This window comes from Lupinus angustifolius, unplaced genomic scaffold (assembly GCF_001865875.1).
Source record: "Lupinus angustifolius cultivar Tanjil unplaced genomic scaffold, LupAngTanjil_v1.0 Scaffold_75_79, whole genome shotgun sequence".
Classification (NCBI taxonomy): Eukaryota; Viridiplantae; Streptophyta; class Magnoliopsida; order Fabales; family Fabaceae; genus Lupinus; species Lupinus angustifolius.
In genome coordinates this window covers 350,319-367,032 of record NW_017723663.1, presented here as the reverse complement: position 1 = coordinate 367,032, position 16,714 = coordinate 350,319, and the positions used below count along the sequence as shown (strand labels likewise).

Here is a 16,714-nt window from a genome sequence, read left to right as displayed (position 1 = left end):
GTGGTCTATGTTTTCTTTCACTGAGACCCTTTGATATATTTGCTTTGAGAGAACATTTCATCAAAATATCATTTTCAATCGAGGCTATTAGACTTTAAATAGAATAGACTATACCTCCAAAAAAAAATTGGATAAGCTAAGTGAATTTATGGGTAGAATATATTAAAACCGCATTTAATAAGTTACAGTTGTACAAACTAAATTAATATGAAGTACATAAAACGACAAAGTAAAAAAAATGCTCCTCAAACTAAATTTACACAACTTGCATTAAAATAATTGAAATAAAGTAAATTAACTCGGTGTCAAAATTTATATATATCCAGTACATCATCCATCATTTACTTATATTACTTTTTCTTTTTTCTTTTGAAGAATCAACAAGAATAAAATATAAATAGTAGATGATATAATAATAATATATAAAACTCATATTAAATACATTTTTCTATCCATATATGAAGTATTACCACTCTTAAATTAAGTTTGAATGAGTGAAATATTGATAATTTGATATAACATGGAATTATATAGATTCAACATTATAACTCAAATTATCAGTACAATTCCTAACCTCATGTTAAAGATGAAAATGACTTATTCTTAGATAGTTTTTTGTTATTATAATTATGATCAGTTTTACTTTAAATGGTAGTTTGAGTTTGAAGTAATTACCAATTTTCCTTTGTATAAATTCTTTGCACTTTGTCTTTGTGCAAAATTGAATTCCAATAATAAAAGTTCAATGATTTTTCTTCTCTTTTTCTTTTTCAATTCCCTTCTTTTATTTTGCATGGTTGCTAAGAAACTAAGATGGTATCAGAGCAAAGTATTTATTCTTCATATTTTTCCCTCTTCTTTCATTTTCTTGGAGCTTCTTGGTGTTGAGTTAATGGTTGAACCCTTTGGGAATTATATTTCTCTTTCCATGGATGCAAAGGATTTGTATATAGGAAGGATATATCTCTTACTTATGTCCATATCGCAGGAAGTATGCATGGTTATATTAAGCCAATTTTGTTGCATCAGTGGGAAAACAAAGACCCTGGCAAGAAAATATTTGGTAAACTTCTAAAGTCTAAGGCAAATAGGAACTATATCATTACATGAACAACAACGAGTGAAGAAACCAAGAAGCGATTGATTGTTGAGATCATAGTAAATGTTTCATTCTTGGTAGAAGATGCAACAACAAGATTGTAAATCAATAATTAGTACACTAGTCTTTCTTTCTTTATCAATCTCTTTTACAATTTCCATATTCTCCATTCCTCTAAATTCTTCTTGATATCTTTGAGCAAATTTTGCCAATATTTCTCTTAATTCTTCTCAATATTCTCGAGGCAAATATTGCCTATATTATTCTCTTGTTATTCTTGAGCAAAATTGCTCATATTTCATCATGTCAAGAAACCAAGATGGTATTCTCCTTGAGCATTATTCTTAAAGAAAAGAAATAATCATTCTTTCAACACTTTGGTGGTTCTTCCAAACTTCAGGTCCGACTTTTCATGTTTGCTACCTTATACCCAAGCCGAGAGTTAATGATATTTACTCTCCAGCTTGAGGGAAAATGTTAAAGATGAAGATGACTCATTCTTATATAGTTTTCGGTTATGATAATTATGATCAGTTTTATTTTAAATGGTAGTTTGAGTTTCAAGTAACTACTAATTTTCCTTTGTATAAATTCTTTGCACTTTGCCTTTGTGCATAATTGAATTCCAATAATAAAATTTCAATGATTTTTCTTCTCTTTTGCTCTTTCAATTCCCTTCTTTTATTTCTTGCATGGTTGCTAAGAAACTAAGACATCCTCTTAATTCCGATTCTAACTTTTTAGAATTGCTTCCATATGAACAGACAACATGTCTCATTATCTTCTATTTTTTCCATCTATTAATACTCTCTTCTATCTGAATACTCTACTTCTCTCGTTTCTTTTCTTAACATAATTATTTTTTGAATAAATAATTACGTGTGAAATATAATTATTAATTTTCTAAGTCTACATCCTATATCCAAACTATTGAATTAGAATGAAACTTCAAATTATGATTTAACATTTAATTTTTTTAAACAATCCAAATATCTTTTCAATGCAGTATGGATCACCATTTCTCATATTCAACAAATCACTAGATGAGAGGTCCTACATGAATAAGGACATAGTGTCTTAAATCATGTAACATTAATGACATTGGAAAAAAGATTGAAGTATAATTTTTTAATTAATATAATTTGTTTTCTTTGTTGTAAAACATAGTTTGAGACAACACATTCTTATTTGGTCCTACTATAATAAACATTTTATTTTTAAAAATAAAAATTACATTTTATAACGAGTAAAAGGATAGAGGTGTGGTGTTATTTTTGTTTTTATGTTTAATAACACTTCATCGGGGAGATGATCTCGATCCGATAGTAGAAGATCTAGTATCTGAGATGTTCTTTACTTAGTTTTTTTGAAATTCCATTTGAACAAAATGCTAACTCAATTTCAAGCGTTAGATAAATTTTTCAAAGTAATAATTTAATGATTAACTCTTAAAAAAATACAGGATGACATCACTTAAGCCATATTAACCAATTTTCTGACTTAAAAAAAAGACTACTAATAGGATACATTGGTATCAATCAAAATACATGTAATTAGCATATGATTAGGAGTCTAGGACATTAATGGAGATAGCCCTTAAGGCTTAAGCCACATTAACCACTTTTTTATACATAAAAATATATATTGTGTTGCTGCCCAGGATCGAACTGGGGACCTGCAGTGTGTAAGACTGACGTGATAACCACTACACCACAGCAACAGCTACATTAACCACTTTTGTGTATTAAAAGAATGATTATAATAATATACAGGTTGAGAAGCAACAAAATTAAGAATCATCAAAATAAAATGAAAGATCAAATCATACAATCATGAAAAATAATATTTTTCTATAAAGTTAGTTTATAAACTCTCATCTCTACCTACAGTGATAACATTTCTTACAGGTAGTATGTTCTTTATAAGAAAGACCAATATATCGTTCTTATTTGTGAACTGATGTGTTACCTGTAGAAAACGCAATGAAGATCTTGTCCTACAATATGTACCATTTTATATGGTATTAATTTTAACTTAGTTGAAGAAAATACATTTAAGTTAAGAATATAAGAGGAATATCCACTTAGTTTAAGAGTACTTTCTATCTTAGTCATCAATTCTAGGCAAATCCAGTAGTTTGAATTATGAAGTATTTTAATACTAACACAATATGACACAATACACGTAGTTTGAGATAGAAGATATACTTGTTAGACAAAGATATATTATCTTAAATTGTATATGAATCATGGATCAAAACATATAATGTCAATTTTTTTTATTTTTTTACATTTTTTCGATATTATTGATATGAGAAATAATTTGAAATAATAAATCTTTGTTAGTAATGGCTATCATTAATCCATATTGTATGATAATGTACTTAAAAAATGTAAATAAATGCATGAAAAATGAAGAAAGTGAGAACAAGCAAGTTTGGTCAGCGACGGAGAAAGTTGAAGCATGACCATTTCTCATATAGGCAGTAACGTTTGCTTTCTACTCACTGCTTAATCTACTAGAAGCGCCGCCTCATGTCTCTTTGATTTTCATAACATAAACATATAACTATGATTTTTCCATCTCCTATGTCTCATTCCTTTCTTATTTTATTATTTTTTGTATTATATTATCATATCTCCTTAGCAATTAATTGAAGAGTTGAATGTGGACTTTTCTTTCCAAATTTTCAATCTTTGTCCAAATCTGTAACCCTTCCTCCCCAAACTTTTATGCTCCTCTCTGTCTCATACTTCCAACTTTGATTTCTCCTCCAGAAAAGGGTGTTCTTTAATCATTCTTGATTTGGATGAGTTGAGCTTAGCTGAGATTACAAGTGGAGTTGTTTTAGTTATCATTTTTTACTGTTTTTGTGCATGCCCTTTTGTTCAAAAATTGAAATTTTGATATGGGGGGTCTTTGTTCTAAGTCTGCAAAAAGTGACAAGGTGTTTGCAAAGATAGATGGACATGATCATAAAAATCATAGTAAATCTGGTGGTAAGAGTTATAAGGCTACCATGGCAAGTGATTTGGCAACTGCACCATCTGCAAGGGAGAGAATAGAGAAAAAAAAGCAAGAACCTTCTGCAACAAATGAACATGCTGCAAATGATGATTTCTATGATGGAATCCCGCGTTTTGATGATTCCTTTTCACAGAAGTCTGGGTCAGTGAAGTCAAGGCAAGCTACTGTGGCAAAGGTTGGTTTTTTATTACTCCTTCTTGTTTACTTTTGATTTTCGGATTGGTTATTTCTTTTTAGTTTTATAGTATTCTGTTTATGTGCTCAATCTATAAGCTAGTTAACCAGTAATGTTAGATAATGTTGGTATAGCTATGAAAGTGATGAAACATGTTGCAATCAGTGATGGATTGGTTAGATATATCATGGGGGGAAGTAGAGGAGGGTAAGGATTGTAGTATTGTACTAATATACATCTTTACTCTTTTAGATTTTTTAAAATTCCTGCTTCCCAGCTATAAGTGTTTGACGAAGATATTGTTGCCGATGAAAATTTGGTTCATTTAAAGCAGATATTCGATTCAAATTGAGAGTAGAGCTTTTGGGAGAATTTATGCAAGGATTTTTCATTATGTTTTCTGAGGTGTTGGAGTGGAGGTGCTGTATATTATTAGTGATGAGTACTTTCAACTATTCTAGGACTGTTAGTGCTGGTGAAGAAAGAAAAAAAGTTCAAAACAATTCGCAGAAAGGATATGGAAATAAAGTTATTGCAAGGTGGAGTGAAGAGATTAAGTAAGTGGTTAGAGAATGCCAATGTGCAGACATGTATCTTTATCAAGGTGGTGTTAACATTTTACTTGGAAATCCCTGTTGAAACTATCAACCAAATAAATCGAAGTTCCGTGACATTGTTAATGTAACTAACAAAGATGCTGGTCTTGACGTCATTATGGTTGTTTGCGTTGCCTGTATATGGCATATTGTCCATCTTAGGGATTTGTTATTTATTACTGAAGTTTAAACATTGGGAGTTTAATGATTGTTTGAAATTCTTCTTTGCTTTTTGTTCTTGTTCTGCATCACATATACATTTTGTGCTTAATTTTACTTTGTTGCACTTTTCTAAATTTTAGAGTAATAGCTAGTAGAAGGTTATGAAAATACACGATTTTATACAGAAATCACACAAGGGGAGCCCATGGGAATAAGAAGAGAGAAACTGATAGTTTGAGACTTTGAGTAACCAGTGCTTTAAGATAACGAATCCATGGACATTAAACTCTTCATCTCCGTTAGTATACTGGTCATCTCTTAGATGTTTTGCTATATTAGGTTTTCCACCCCTTCATTTTCGAATTTATAATTGTTAAACTTGATTACAATTTATTATCATGTCCCTTTAGTTTAAGTAGAACAGGCTAAGCTCTAATGAGAGAGAGCAGGGATAAATAGAATAAGAAAGGAGAAAAATGAGGATTTCTAATAAAATATTTTCTACTTCAGGTTTCAGACAAATTTATTGGGAAAGCAGTTGATGTTTTGGACACTCTTGGGAGCAGCATGACAAGTTTAAATGCTGGCGGTGGGTTTGTTTCTGGAGCTGCAACAAAGGGTAATGAAATCGGGATATTGTCATTTGAGGTTGCAAACACAATTGTCAAGGGTTATGGTCTTATGGAATCTCTTTCAACAAGAAATATTAGGCATTTAAAAGAAGAGGTGCTTCGGTTGGAGGCTGTGCAAGATTTAGTATCAAAAGATACGGATGAACTTCTAAGTATTGTTTCTGCAGACAAGAGGTAAATATTGGACTAATTCAAATTCCTAAAGGGGGATTCGGTTCCATCTACAAGCTAACTTCTTTTTGTTTTCACCATGGCTCTATGAAATACCACCTGTATGTAATTTTTGGTTTATGTTTTATGTTTTCAGGGAGGAGTTGAAAGTTTTTTCTGATGAGGTGATTCGTTTTGGAAATCTCTCGAAAGATCCTCAGTGGCACAACTTGGACCGTTACTTTGAGAAGTAATATAAATTTTACTCACTGAATTCGTCTACGTTGCAGCCTTTCAGAAAGCAAATGTTAAGCATTTCGTATTTTCATTCTAAACTGTTTTTTTACTGTAAATTTTAGAATTAGCAGAGAACTTAATTCTCAAAGACAATCAAAGGATGAGGCAGAGTCAATGATGCAGCAATTGATGTCTTTGGTTCAGTCTACAGCTGTGAGTTTCCATTTCATATTTGACGTTGCTTCTAACCGATGGTTGCTTTTGAAGCTGAAAAGATGCAGATAAAATTTAAAATAAATAAAAAGAACTTATGGTAAAATTATTTCCAATTTACGAACAGCACTCAAGTGGTTGAATTCAGTCAACTGGTTCCTTGTTATGGGGCTCTTTGAATACTGCCAAATAGTTGTGTAAATTTTTGTTACTGAAAATTCCTTTTCCGTACTTTATCTAAAAATTGTTACCATTAAGTATTGAACTCTCACATTAAAAATATGAGCTTAAGACCCATTTAGCTAGCTTTTTTTTCTGGGGTTTGGGTCCATGTGTGTAAGCGGGAGGAGTTAAGCCCAAAATAGAATCCCACCAAAGGAGTCACTGTTCTATTGGTCTATGATTCCATTAGCTCATAGTTTACGTTGTGTGTTCTGTGGTAACAGTATTGAGTTGGCTGATCATCTGTTTTTGCAATGTGACATTGATTATAATGTCTGGACAGGTTGTGGTTAGGTACGTGTGGGACATTGTTTTGGTTAGTGATGGCTTGTTCTCTTTGGCTAATGAGAAATGGTGTTATTTTCAATAGGAAACCTTATAGCTATATACAGGTTATGGACTTAATCCAAGTCAGGTCCGGGAGAAGGGTTTCGGTTAGATTAGGGTCTGCTGCATATGATTTCCCTCAATATTTTAGTGACCCTTGGTCTTGTATTAAGAGTCTTATGTAATTTTCCTTTGTCCTGTTGGTGAGTCTATATTTTGTATTAGCATCCCTTATGCTCCATTAATATATTTCCTTTTGCTTAGCAAAAACGGATAAAAAAATAGTGTAATATTTCTGTTGAGGAGTTTGGTTAAAATATTTTTAACTACTTTCCTTATACTGTGTCACAAAGAGGGTTTGCTATCCCCTCCCTTTATTTTCTTTATGTCCTACATTATGTCACTTATGTGCATCATGATTCATTCTCTAAGTTAAATGGAATATCTGTATCCATACTTCTATTGACTATACTGTGGAATGAAGCAAATGTGATGGTTGGTTGTACTTTCTTCCTGGGTTAGATTTAATCATTCTTCATTTATATCTTCAAATTCATTCTTATTGAAGGAATATATCATCCTAGATAAATGTAAAATCATTGTGTGTACTTACTTATAAGTTGATAGTTTTATAATCTTAGGTGGGAGGAATTGTATTTTTGCTCCCTGTGTAGTAAAGAGCCTAAGAGGTCATATGCACTTGCTTAAATTTTGTGCCAAAGGAAAAATGACTCAATTTCAACATGCTACTGTCTGTTAACACCATAAGATTTTATGAAAAAAATCTTCAAGGTTTTTTGTTGTCTTTTCTTGGGTTCAATCAACCAAAGGATTTATATATCTGTTTATAGTGCTGCAATTCATGCATCAGCCTTTTATTCAACTTCACTGTTTTTTATGTGAAATTTAAGTCTAAAAGAAATTGGAAAATCATTTTTTGCCCCAGGAATTATACCATGAGTTACATGCTATGGATAGATTTGAACAAGATTATCAGCATAAGCTCGAAGAGGAGGATAATTCAGGTGCAACTCGAAGCGGTAAGTAGTACTACCTATTACATAATATTGTAATCTTGTTTGTGACAAGCAACTTTTGACCTAAAATCCAAAGCTATCTAAAGAGTTTTAATTCTAAAGTAAAGATTAATTTTTGTTATGTAAATTTTTGATAGAATGATCATTTAGAGGTGGACAATTGTATGAAACTTGAACAAGACACATTATGCACAAAATTGTTTTTGAAAGGGTGGATAAAGATGTACAGTAACATTAACTACTATTTCAATGTGTTTATACTGAAAAGGTTCAATTGATTTTATGGTTTACGATCAAGGTAAATTATACTAGTGGCTTTTCTTGCTCGATCGTTCAGACTTCTAGTGAAAATGACCATTAGTTATGGTCATGTACAAGTATAAAAATATTTCAGGCTGATGGCGCTTCTAGAACATATTTATGGATTTATCATTACTATCTTGCAAACTACTACGGCAGTTACCAAATTAAACACAACTAATAAGGAGTGTAGTTGATTCACTATGGACTCTGAAATGGATATAAAAACTAGGTTTGATATGCTTAAACCATATTCTATTTTGTTATTCTGTTTGAATGGCTTCTTTATCTGCCTCTGGCTACCAAGGTATGAGTACTCTCATGGCAAGTTATTTGTATTAAATAATAACTGTGTTCAGTCAGATGCTCGGATCAGAGTTGTCAAAGCACATATTTTTGGTTTTCACTGTTAATCTCTTTGAACTTTGTGAAACCTATTCCTGTTAAGCATTTATATGCCTAACTAGTCGATCCCATGCAACCTCAGGATTCCATCACAGTTTACCATGGCGCTGAGATGGGATTTGCTATTCCATCCCATATCTGAATCCACGGACCACGGCTATGTCAACTCCAAATCCCAAGATCTCATCCCACTTTCATAGTGGGATCTTACTGGAAAAGGGACGACAGGGTTAAAAGCCCATTTTACCCTCATGTTTAAAACGCTGTGTCCCTTCTTTGGAACCTTTTGATCATTTTGACAAACACCTGAATCTAATTCAACCAGAAGCAACAGGGTGATCATCTCTCAACCCCCAAGCCCTTCTCTTTCCAGCAATGAGCTTTGTTTTCGATTGATCGGCTCTCTCTTTCTGTCAATTTGTTCGTCTTTCTCTTCTCTTTTGCTGGTTAAGCCGTAGAAAGACTTAATTCCTTAAACTCATTTGACTAATATTGGACTTTTGAGCTACTTAGTACTTACTTTGATTAGACTTTGAGTTATGTCATTGGTTTTGAGCCTATGTCTTTAATGTTGTGTATCTTTTAGCATTTCTGTGTATAGTATAAATGTTTATTTTGATTCCCTAAACATCCCTATCCCGGCTGTCCCGCTATCCGCTATCCCATTTTTGGGATCCGCTGGGATGTGGGATGACTACTTAGGTATGGACTAAAGGGTTGATCTTATATAACATGCTTTTGAGAGAAACACTTTGACCTAGATGTTTATATATATAAAGAGATCTTCAATATCTCTCTTTATCATATAGGTGACAGCCTTTCAATCTTGAGGGCAGAACTTAAAAGTCAAAGGAAGCAAGTTAAACATTTGAAGAAAAAGTCACTCTGGTCCAGAAGTTTGGAGGAGGTATAACTTAAGCTTACTTCTATGCATGAATGTTATTACCTTATCACTTAGTCTCCTCGAGTAACTTTTGTTTTATCTTGTAATTATATTTTATCCATTTTCAATACCAGAGCAAGTACAGAGGCTTTAAGCTACTTTTTATTGGTAGAGAAGGTTTCATTATATCCATAACATAGAATGAAGAAATTAGAAAAGCATGCTATAATTCATAATATAATGGATTGCAGGTTGTGGAGAAGCTTGTGGACATGGTCCACTTTTTGCATTTAGAGATAAATAATATCTTTGAAAGTGCAGGTATGTACCCCCTAAAGATAAACAATATCTTTAAGCATTGAGATTATACTTGCTTTGTAGTGGGATAAAGACTTGATTGTTATTGTTGTTTGTTATATCATTCTCTTACGGTGCTGCCTAGCTCTTATTAACGTAATGACTCAGTGAAGGTTATTTACAGGCATTTTTGTTTGTTATATCATTCTCTTACATTGCTGCCTAGCTCTTATTAATGTAATGACTCAGTTAAGGTTATTGATAGCCATTGTGCGAAGTTCAGCCATCTTAATTTCTAGTTCTTTGAAGACTTTTTAAGTTTGACGTTCTTTTTTTGTCTGGTTTTATTCTGATTATAATAGTCTTGTAATCGGTTCATACTGAAAGTGTATTTTGCTTAATTGCAATGGTATTTATCCATGGTATTTGCAGATGTCCGTAAACCATTAATTGGAACCATGAGCAATCGCCAAACATTGGGCCCAGCAGGCCTTTCTTTGCATTATGCAAATATAATGCTCCAAATTGATACTCTTGTAAGTGAATTTTATTTATTGCATATATTTCATTACAAGTCTTCTCTTTTCTATGCCTCCCTTCAACCAGTAGAAAAAATAATTGAGTTTCTAGAGCTGCTTCTCATATTGGTTTTAATATCAAATTTTGTCTGCAACTTTTCTGTTACTTGACCTTCAGATATGTAATTATATCCAAATTTTAAGTGGTCAATAATTTTTTTAGAGGAAAGCTCAACATCAATGAATTTAGTGCAAAACCATATGATAATTAGCTTGTGACTTGTTTACTGCTGAATCGCTTTGTTGTTCCTGGTCAATATCAGGTTCTGTTATAATAATTCATGGTTGTTCAAATAATGTCTGTTAACTGTCATGTTTGATTAAGCTTATGCACTGTAGAACATTGTACTGAGACTGTGTTGATGTTATCAGGTTGCCAGATCCAGTTCTATGCCTGCAAATACAAGGGATGCATTATATCAGAGTTTGCCTCCTACCATAAAATCAGCTTTGCGTTCCAAATTGCCATCATTTCGTGGTGTAGAAGAGGTATGTCCTTATATACGGTTGCGGATAGTTTGTTCTATTACCTTGGTCATAAAATGAGAGAGAATAAGGTCTAGAAAAGTTAGAGATGGAAACAGTATAGCAAGCCTTTAGGTTGAAGTGAAAGCTCACTTTGCCTCTAGCCCATGCTTGACTAAAGGGGAAGAGCATGCGATTGTATAGTTGACAAAATCTGTCTAGTCACAATTCACAAACCCGTAATGGTGACTCTCAGCAACGCTTCTACTATTACTCCACTCCAAGTTGTACCCAAAATCCTTTCAATCATCTTAAAACAAAAGGAATAAAAAGCCTGTGGAACCAACTATCCAAGTCCCGGTCAGAAATATCTCTAGTTACATATATTAATCAACAACAATTATTAGAGATTGTTTTAAAAATGTAATTTCAGCACTGGGAGTCTGGGAGTTTAGTTAAGTGGATTGCATTCACATAAGGCATATGTAGTTTGAATGAGATATTTAACACAGTGCAACGTCATATATAGTTTGCATGTCGAAGAAAATGACCAACTAAGTTTTTAAATTATTTCTTCTCCATTTCAGCTTTCAACAAAAGTCGAAAATGTCCTATACTAATTTAGTTTCTACTGTGTTTGAGTTTTTTCCTTGTGGTTGCTTTCTGTTTCCTCAGCTTTCCGTAGCAGATATTAAAAATGAGATGGAAAAAACATTGCATTGGCTGGTTCCAATTGCTACAAACACAGCCAAGTAAGATGTCTAACCTTTTTTATGTAAAAAATGTATATTTCAAGGAGCTACTTCTTTACTATCTCGATGCAATATACTTTCTACATGGCTATATGTATTGATTTATTTTTTATATAAACTAACTGTTTACTCTTTTTCTTTTGGTTGCCCTACAATTGAATCAGAGCACATCATGGTTTTGGTTGGGTAGGGGAGTGGGCGAGTACTGGGTAAGTAACAATCTGCTTCTTTTGTTTTGAATCCTTTTTTTGTTCACACTTCATGTTTTTAAGTACCTTTTTGTTTCTTGCAGTTCTGAGCTAAATAAGAAGGCCGCGAAGACCAATATAATGCGGATTGAAACACTCCATCATGCAGATAAAGACAAAGTAGAAACTTATATCCTTGAACTTCTCTTATGGCTTCACCGCTTGGCCATCAAAAGTAAGGCTGCCAGTGAAGCTGCCGAAATGAGGCCTACGATCAAGTCCCCTATTGGCACTGCCCCGCAGTTGCAAAAGACAAACCAGCAATCTAAAAGTGAGCTACCACCGTTGCTAACAAGTGATGATCAAAAGTTGCTGCAAGATGTATGTAAGCATATTCGTACGAGAGGGATCAGTAAAAGCTTGGACTTCGATACCGGATTGAGGGATATCAGCAGACTGATCAAGAGTAACAGTTACTCATCAACAAGCAGAAGCAAGGAATTATCTTTTAATAGGATCTCATCTAAGCTTCCTGTCATTGATTTTGATATCAACAGAAAGAGAGTGTTGGACGTGATCGACAGACTAGATGTGCCTTTGAAATGAAGACTAGTAACAATGGCGGACACAAGTGAAATTTGTGTAAATATGTACCACTATATTCATGATTGCAAGTGTTGAATGCCAATTTGTGGCTGCACTTTTTGTAACTTGGATTTCCTTAAGCTTCATTAAGGTGCCTTGTCTTGGTGAAGTGCTGTTCTGCATCATGATGTAGATATGATATTTATAGGAAGGGAATTGAAAAGGTAGCCATTTTTGGCACTGTGACAGTAACTTGTTGGAACGGGATGTATTCTTTCTTTTCATTCTTTGTTTGCTTCTTAAGAGTTGTATAGAGTCTATAGACAATATTTGAGGATATGGCATGTGTGGTGGTTCTACAATGCATGTATAATTGTTGATCTAGTTACCTATGAACACTGCAGAGTCTAGTAACTAATTTTTTTATATTTTAGATCCCGGTGTCAACGCAGAATAAAATCATTGTTGGATAGTGACAAGAGATTCAAGTTTCACAAATGTTCATTCCGACAATTCTTGTCACTTTATATCTCGTCTCCGGACAAAGTCTCTAAATTTAATGTTGATGGTCGCGCTTTAGGGACTCCGCGTAGAGCGGGTTTTGGTGGAACATCTGTGACTGATTGGATTATGGGATTCTCAGGCTTCATTGATATCACATTTTCCATACAATGTCCAAACTTGGTCTATATCTTATTACTCATGGTACAACAAGACATCATCACTGGTTTGCCTCTATAGTTTCCTCTACATGAATTGATTGGGAAGGACTAGGTGGTGGTTACAGAACACACTTTTGCTTGTGTGAATTGGCTTGCTGAACAAGAATCCCATGATGTTGACAAGTTCAAGATTTGGATGGAGGCTCCTGCTGATATTCACCACTCTTTATTTTCTCATACTAATGGTGTAGCCCAACCCATTTGAGGGCCTATTTTCTTTGCTTGTTCTTCATAGCTTCCCCTTGTATGAAAAAAAATAGTATGGATTCACCAATTTAATATAACTACCTAGTTGATAGAATTGAATCCCCATATTGGCTTTATAATAAAGTTATAATGGTGAATGGTAAATTGAAATATGTTTATGTTATGAAATAATATTCTTTTAGTTATGCAAATCTTAGGAAATTATAATTCAAATTTACCAAGGGATTATGAATTCTTAAGTTTGACAACTGAAACAACTACAAGGCCTAAGACAGTTTTGGTTCTTTCTTTATTTTCACATATTTTTCTGGGTATTCACAAAGCAAAATAATTTATTTACACAATTTACTGTCATGAACACTACTTTATTGCAGACATTTCAAAACCCACATTCTTTTTAACCCATCATCAATTTACTGTCATGAACTCTATGGTGGTTGATTTGGTGACCCCAGCAAATCTGCTTCCTGACAAATTACTTTAATGTTATGTTGTCATATAGTGCAATCCAACCATATAATATAACTAATAATCTCTATGGCATTAAACATTATATTAAAAAAATGTTGCAACATGTAGAAATTACTATATAATCCAATAATTTTGAGTTCAACGTATAAATAGCTATGATGACAAACATCAGATATGTGACACGAACTGAAGGTGTAGTCAGTGTCCAGCTTAGCATGTAAATATAAGAAAAGTGCAGAGGGAGTACACTAATTCACATTATATATGCACGTGCCACTACACTACAAATGTATTGATTTGTCTACAAACAGAATATGACATAACATGTTTTTGCACCTTTATTAGTGTGACAGTGGATACCCTTGTCATTTGAATTAAAATGTTCTATTTTTATAATACAAATTTCATATGGTTCTATACTTGCTCCTATGTTAACATGTCTAGTGAATAAAAAAAGGTAACCATAAAAGAAAAATGGAAAAAATCATTGACTAAACAATCAATGTGAATGGTCTGAAGTTGAATCCAATGTTTTCTAGAAGAAATGTAAAACCAAGATATACCAACTAAGCAAGCAATGAGCTAGTGTCTAGCACCGAATCATGCTAAAAACCTGCAAAACAAAAAGCAGGTAGAACAGTGCATATAGGCTCACTTTGCCAACATAGTCAACACCCTCTACTCTCTTTCTCATTCTGATTTGACTACACTAGGATAAGATATCAGTTTTTACTATTTTTGTCTTTACCCTTTATATGGGTCTTCATTCCTCACCTAATGTTTTTTCTATATGACTGAAGAATATGCTTGTATGTCATGTTTCATCATTTTTTTCATTATTAAAATGCATAGAAACAACATACATAGATAGCTACAAGGTGCCAAATCAGTCCACACTGATGTGCCTAATTTCATTTTTGTCTTATTGTTTGCTGCTTGGTCTATAGTTCAAAATAAGCAAAAGGGACATGCCACATTGCATTATTATTGTTATTCTGCTTTTTCAAACTTAGTTTATAGAGCAACAAGAAGAAATAACATACAATAAGCCAATGAAACACTGATCTCTTTCTTTCTTGGTGTCTTTCTCTTCTTTTTATGTCTTACTGAAAAAGTGAACAAGAAAAAAACACTAGTTTGAATGCACAAAACAGAGAGACTGGGACAGAGTGGGGGCCATCTGAACACTTTTCCTTTCTTGCACAAGAACTATCTCTCTTCTTTTTTGGACTTCTCCAACTAAAAATGTATGTTCAATAATTCTATCATCAATCTTTGACTGCATGTACAGAAATTAACCCCTCCAAGTTCAATTTGAATCCCTTTATATGCATTTTCTATTCCCTATATGCCCATTTCCACAATGGTCCACAACCACAGCAAAAGCAATCAAAAAAAGTATCTCATCACATGCCTTGTGGTGTCTTGGTTTACAAGCTAATGTTACAATCCCACCCCTCAACAAAATAACAAAAAATTGGTATCCATGTCCCCAATTCAATTTGAAATGCAACAACGATATTCACTCTTTTACACATCCTATTCAACACAATTTATAATCATTGGTCAGAATTTTTGCTTTGAGAATAACAATGCATATATGATCAATGATTATAAAAAGTATGTGTTAAGTATTGGTGTTGGAAAAAGATCCTTGAGATGATCATCTTCCATTGCAATGGCTAATGAGCAAATTTTAAGCCATCAACAAGCCAGGCCTCATTTCCCAATCTTGTGGATTAAATTTAAATCCCAAGACATATGCTAAAGCCACCTATGTTTTGTTATATTTACTGATATACCCGGCTGCATGTGGTGCCATTTGAGCATTCAAGAAATGCAGAGTGAGTTGGTCCCAATTCACTTCCAAATTTCAAGTAGTCCCTCTCACCAACCATATCATTTGTCCTCTACAAAGATTCTTTGTATGAAATCCCTAAACCTTCTGGAGTATAGCTTGGGATCAACGGCCGAGATCAAGGTGGGGTCCACTTGTAGTGACTTGTATGCATGTTCCAGCTTTTTGCTAATATCATAGTCTTGGAGAATATCAATGATACCAAAGTAGAGGATTACATTAGAGATCTCACCACTATTACTGCTATCATCTGAAACTGAAAGGGTAGAAATGCTACTTCCACTACTCATCTGTTGATCCAATCCTTTACACACACTCTCAGCTCTGGCTGGCATGTTCATTCCTAGCCTGATTAGAGGTTTCCTAGAGTAAAAAGAATCATTATATATCAAGTTTTTGCATAATCAAACACCTATCATGAAAAAGGCTAAAAAGAAACAAGATCAATGAGGTTTATAGATTAGTTCTATTGTTAGAAGTAATTGATCTTCCAAGTGCAAAAGAAGGGGGGAACTCATGTATATGTTAACAAACAATGGAAATATTTATCATACATAACAAGCACACAAACAGAGAGCTTGTTTAGGTTTATGAATAAGAGCTTGTTTGGGTTCAATAAACTTGTTAGAGGAACTCATGAAAATAAGCTCTTTTTAGCACTAAAAACACATTGAATGAGCACTTAATAAGTTATTTAACATCATGCCCCAAATCACCCAAGTCTCAATTCCTGGAAACCATCACTATCCCATCAATTTCCTAATCAGTTAATATCTAGTCTAGTACCTTTACTAAAGAAATATCTGCCCTTACCTAAAAGATCAAAATGACCTCACCAGCATTTGTTGTCAACAAAACTGACTCAAATTTTGCCAGGACAACTCAAGTCACTTTCTGTGCATCTCAACCAGCAAGATCTTATTCTTAAAAAATATATGATAGGTCACCTCTAGATCATAGATGAATTGGACTAGGGAATGGCAAATATAATGCTCATTCACTGTCCCGTGCTTTGCTTGTTCATAACTTATGGCCATATCCTCTTGCCTATTTCCAAGAGCATGTGCCATGTTGGTATTATAAGATGGAACCATTTAACCTCTTTGTTTTATTATAGCCGGGGGGG

At 33.4% G+C, this 16,714-nt stretch overlaps 2 protein-coding genes, 1 long non-coding RNA gene and 1 other non-coding gene across 5 annotated transcripts in view; 1 reads left to right on the top strand and 3 right to left on the bottom strand.

Moving 5' to 3' along the window:
* Window positions 1-2,746: 2,746 nt before the first annotated feature.
* On the bottom strand, window positions 2,747-2,819 carry TRNAV-UAC. The gene has a single exon. It is a non-coding gene; the product is annotated as a tRNA-Val (tRNA).
* A 702-nt stretch (window positions 2,820-3,521) lies between these two features.
* On the top strand, window positions 3,522-12,802 carry LOC109339424. The gene is made up of 12 exons (XM_019576862.1): window positions 3,522-4,301; window positions 5,570-5,865; window positions 5,999-6,091; window positions 6,201-6,291; window positions 7,787-7,880; window positions 9,392-9,489; window positions 9,717-9,786; window positions 10,195-10,298; window positions 10,713-10,829; window positions 11,481-11,557; window positions 11,722-11,766; window positions 11,850-12,802. Exons 1-12 carry the CDS (start codon window positions 4,008-4,010, stop codon window positions 12,349-12,351), a joined length of 1,881 nt encoding a protein of 626 aa, XP_019432407.1. The 5' UTR covers window positions 3,522-4,007; the 3' UTR covers window positions 12,352-12,802.
* On the bottom strand, window positions 12,618-13,271 carry LOC109339426. The gene is made up of 2 exons (XR_002106659.1): window positions 12,808-13,271; window positions 12,618-12,737 (listed from the first exon to the last, which is right to left on the bottom strand). It is a non-coding gene; the product is annotated as an uncharacterized LOC109339426 (long non-coding RNA).
* Window positions 13,272-14,702: 1,431 nt separating this feature from the next.
* Window positions 14,703-16,714, bottom strand: part of LOC109339423 (phosphatidylinositol 4-phosphate 5-kinase 2-like) — a 5,119-nt gene continuing 3,107 nt past the window's right edge. For both annotated transcript variants that reach the window (XM_019576859.1, XM_019576860.1), the window contains exon 8: window positions 14,703-15,951. In XM_019576859.1, the coding sequence (XP_019432404.1) occupies window positions 15,630-15,951 (322 nt within the window). In that variant the 3' untranslated portion in view covers window positions 14,703-15,629. The remainder of the gene's footprint in view (window positions 15,952-16,714) is intronic.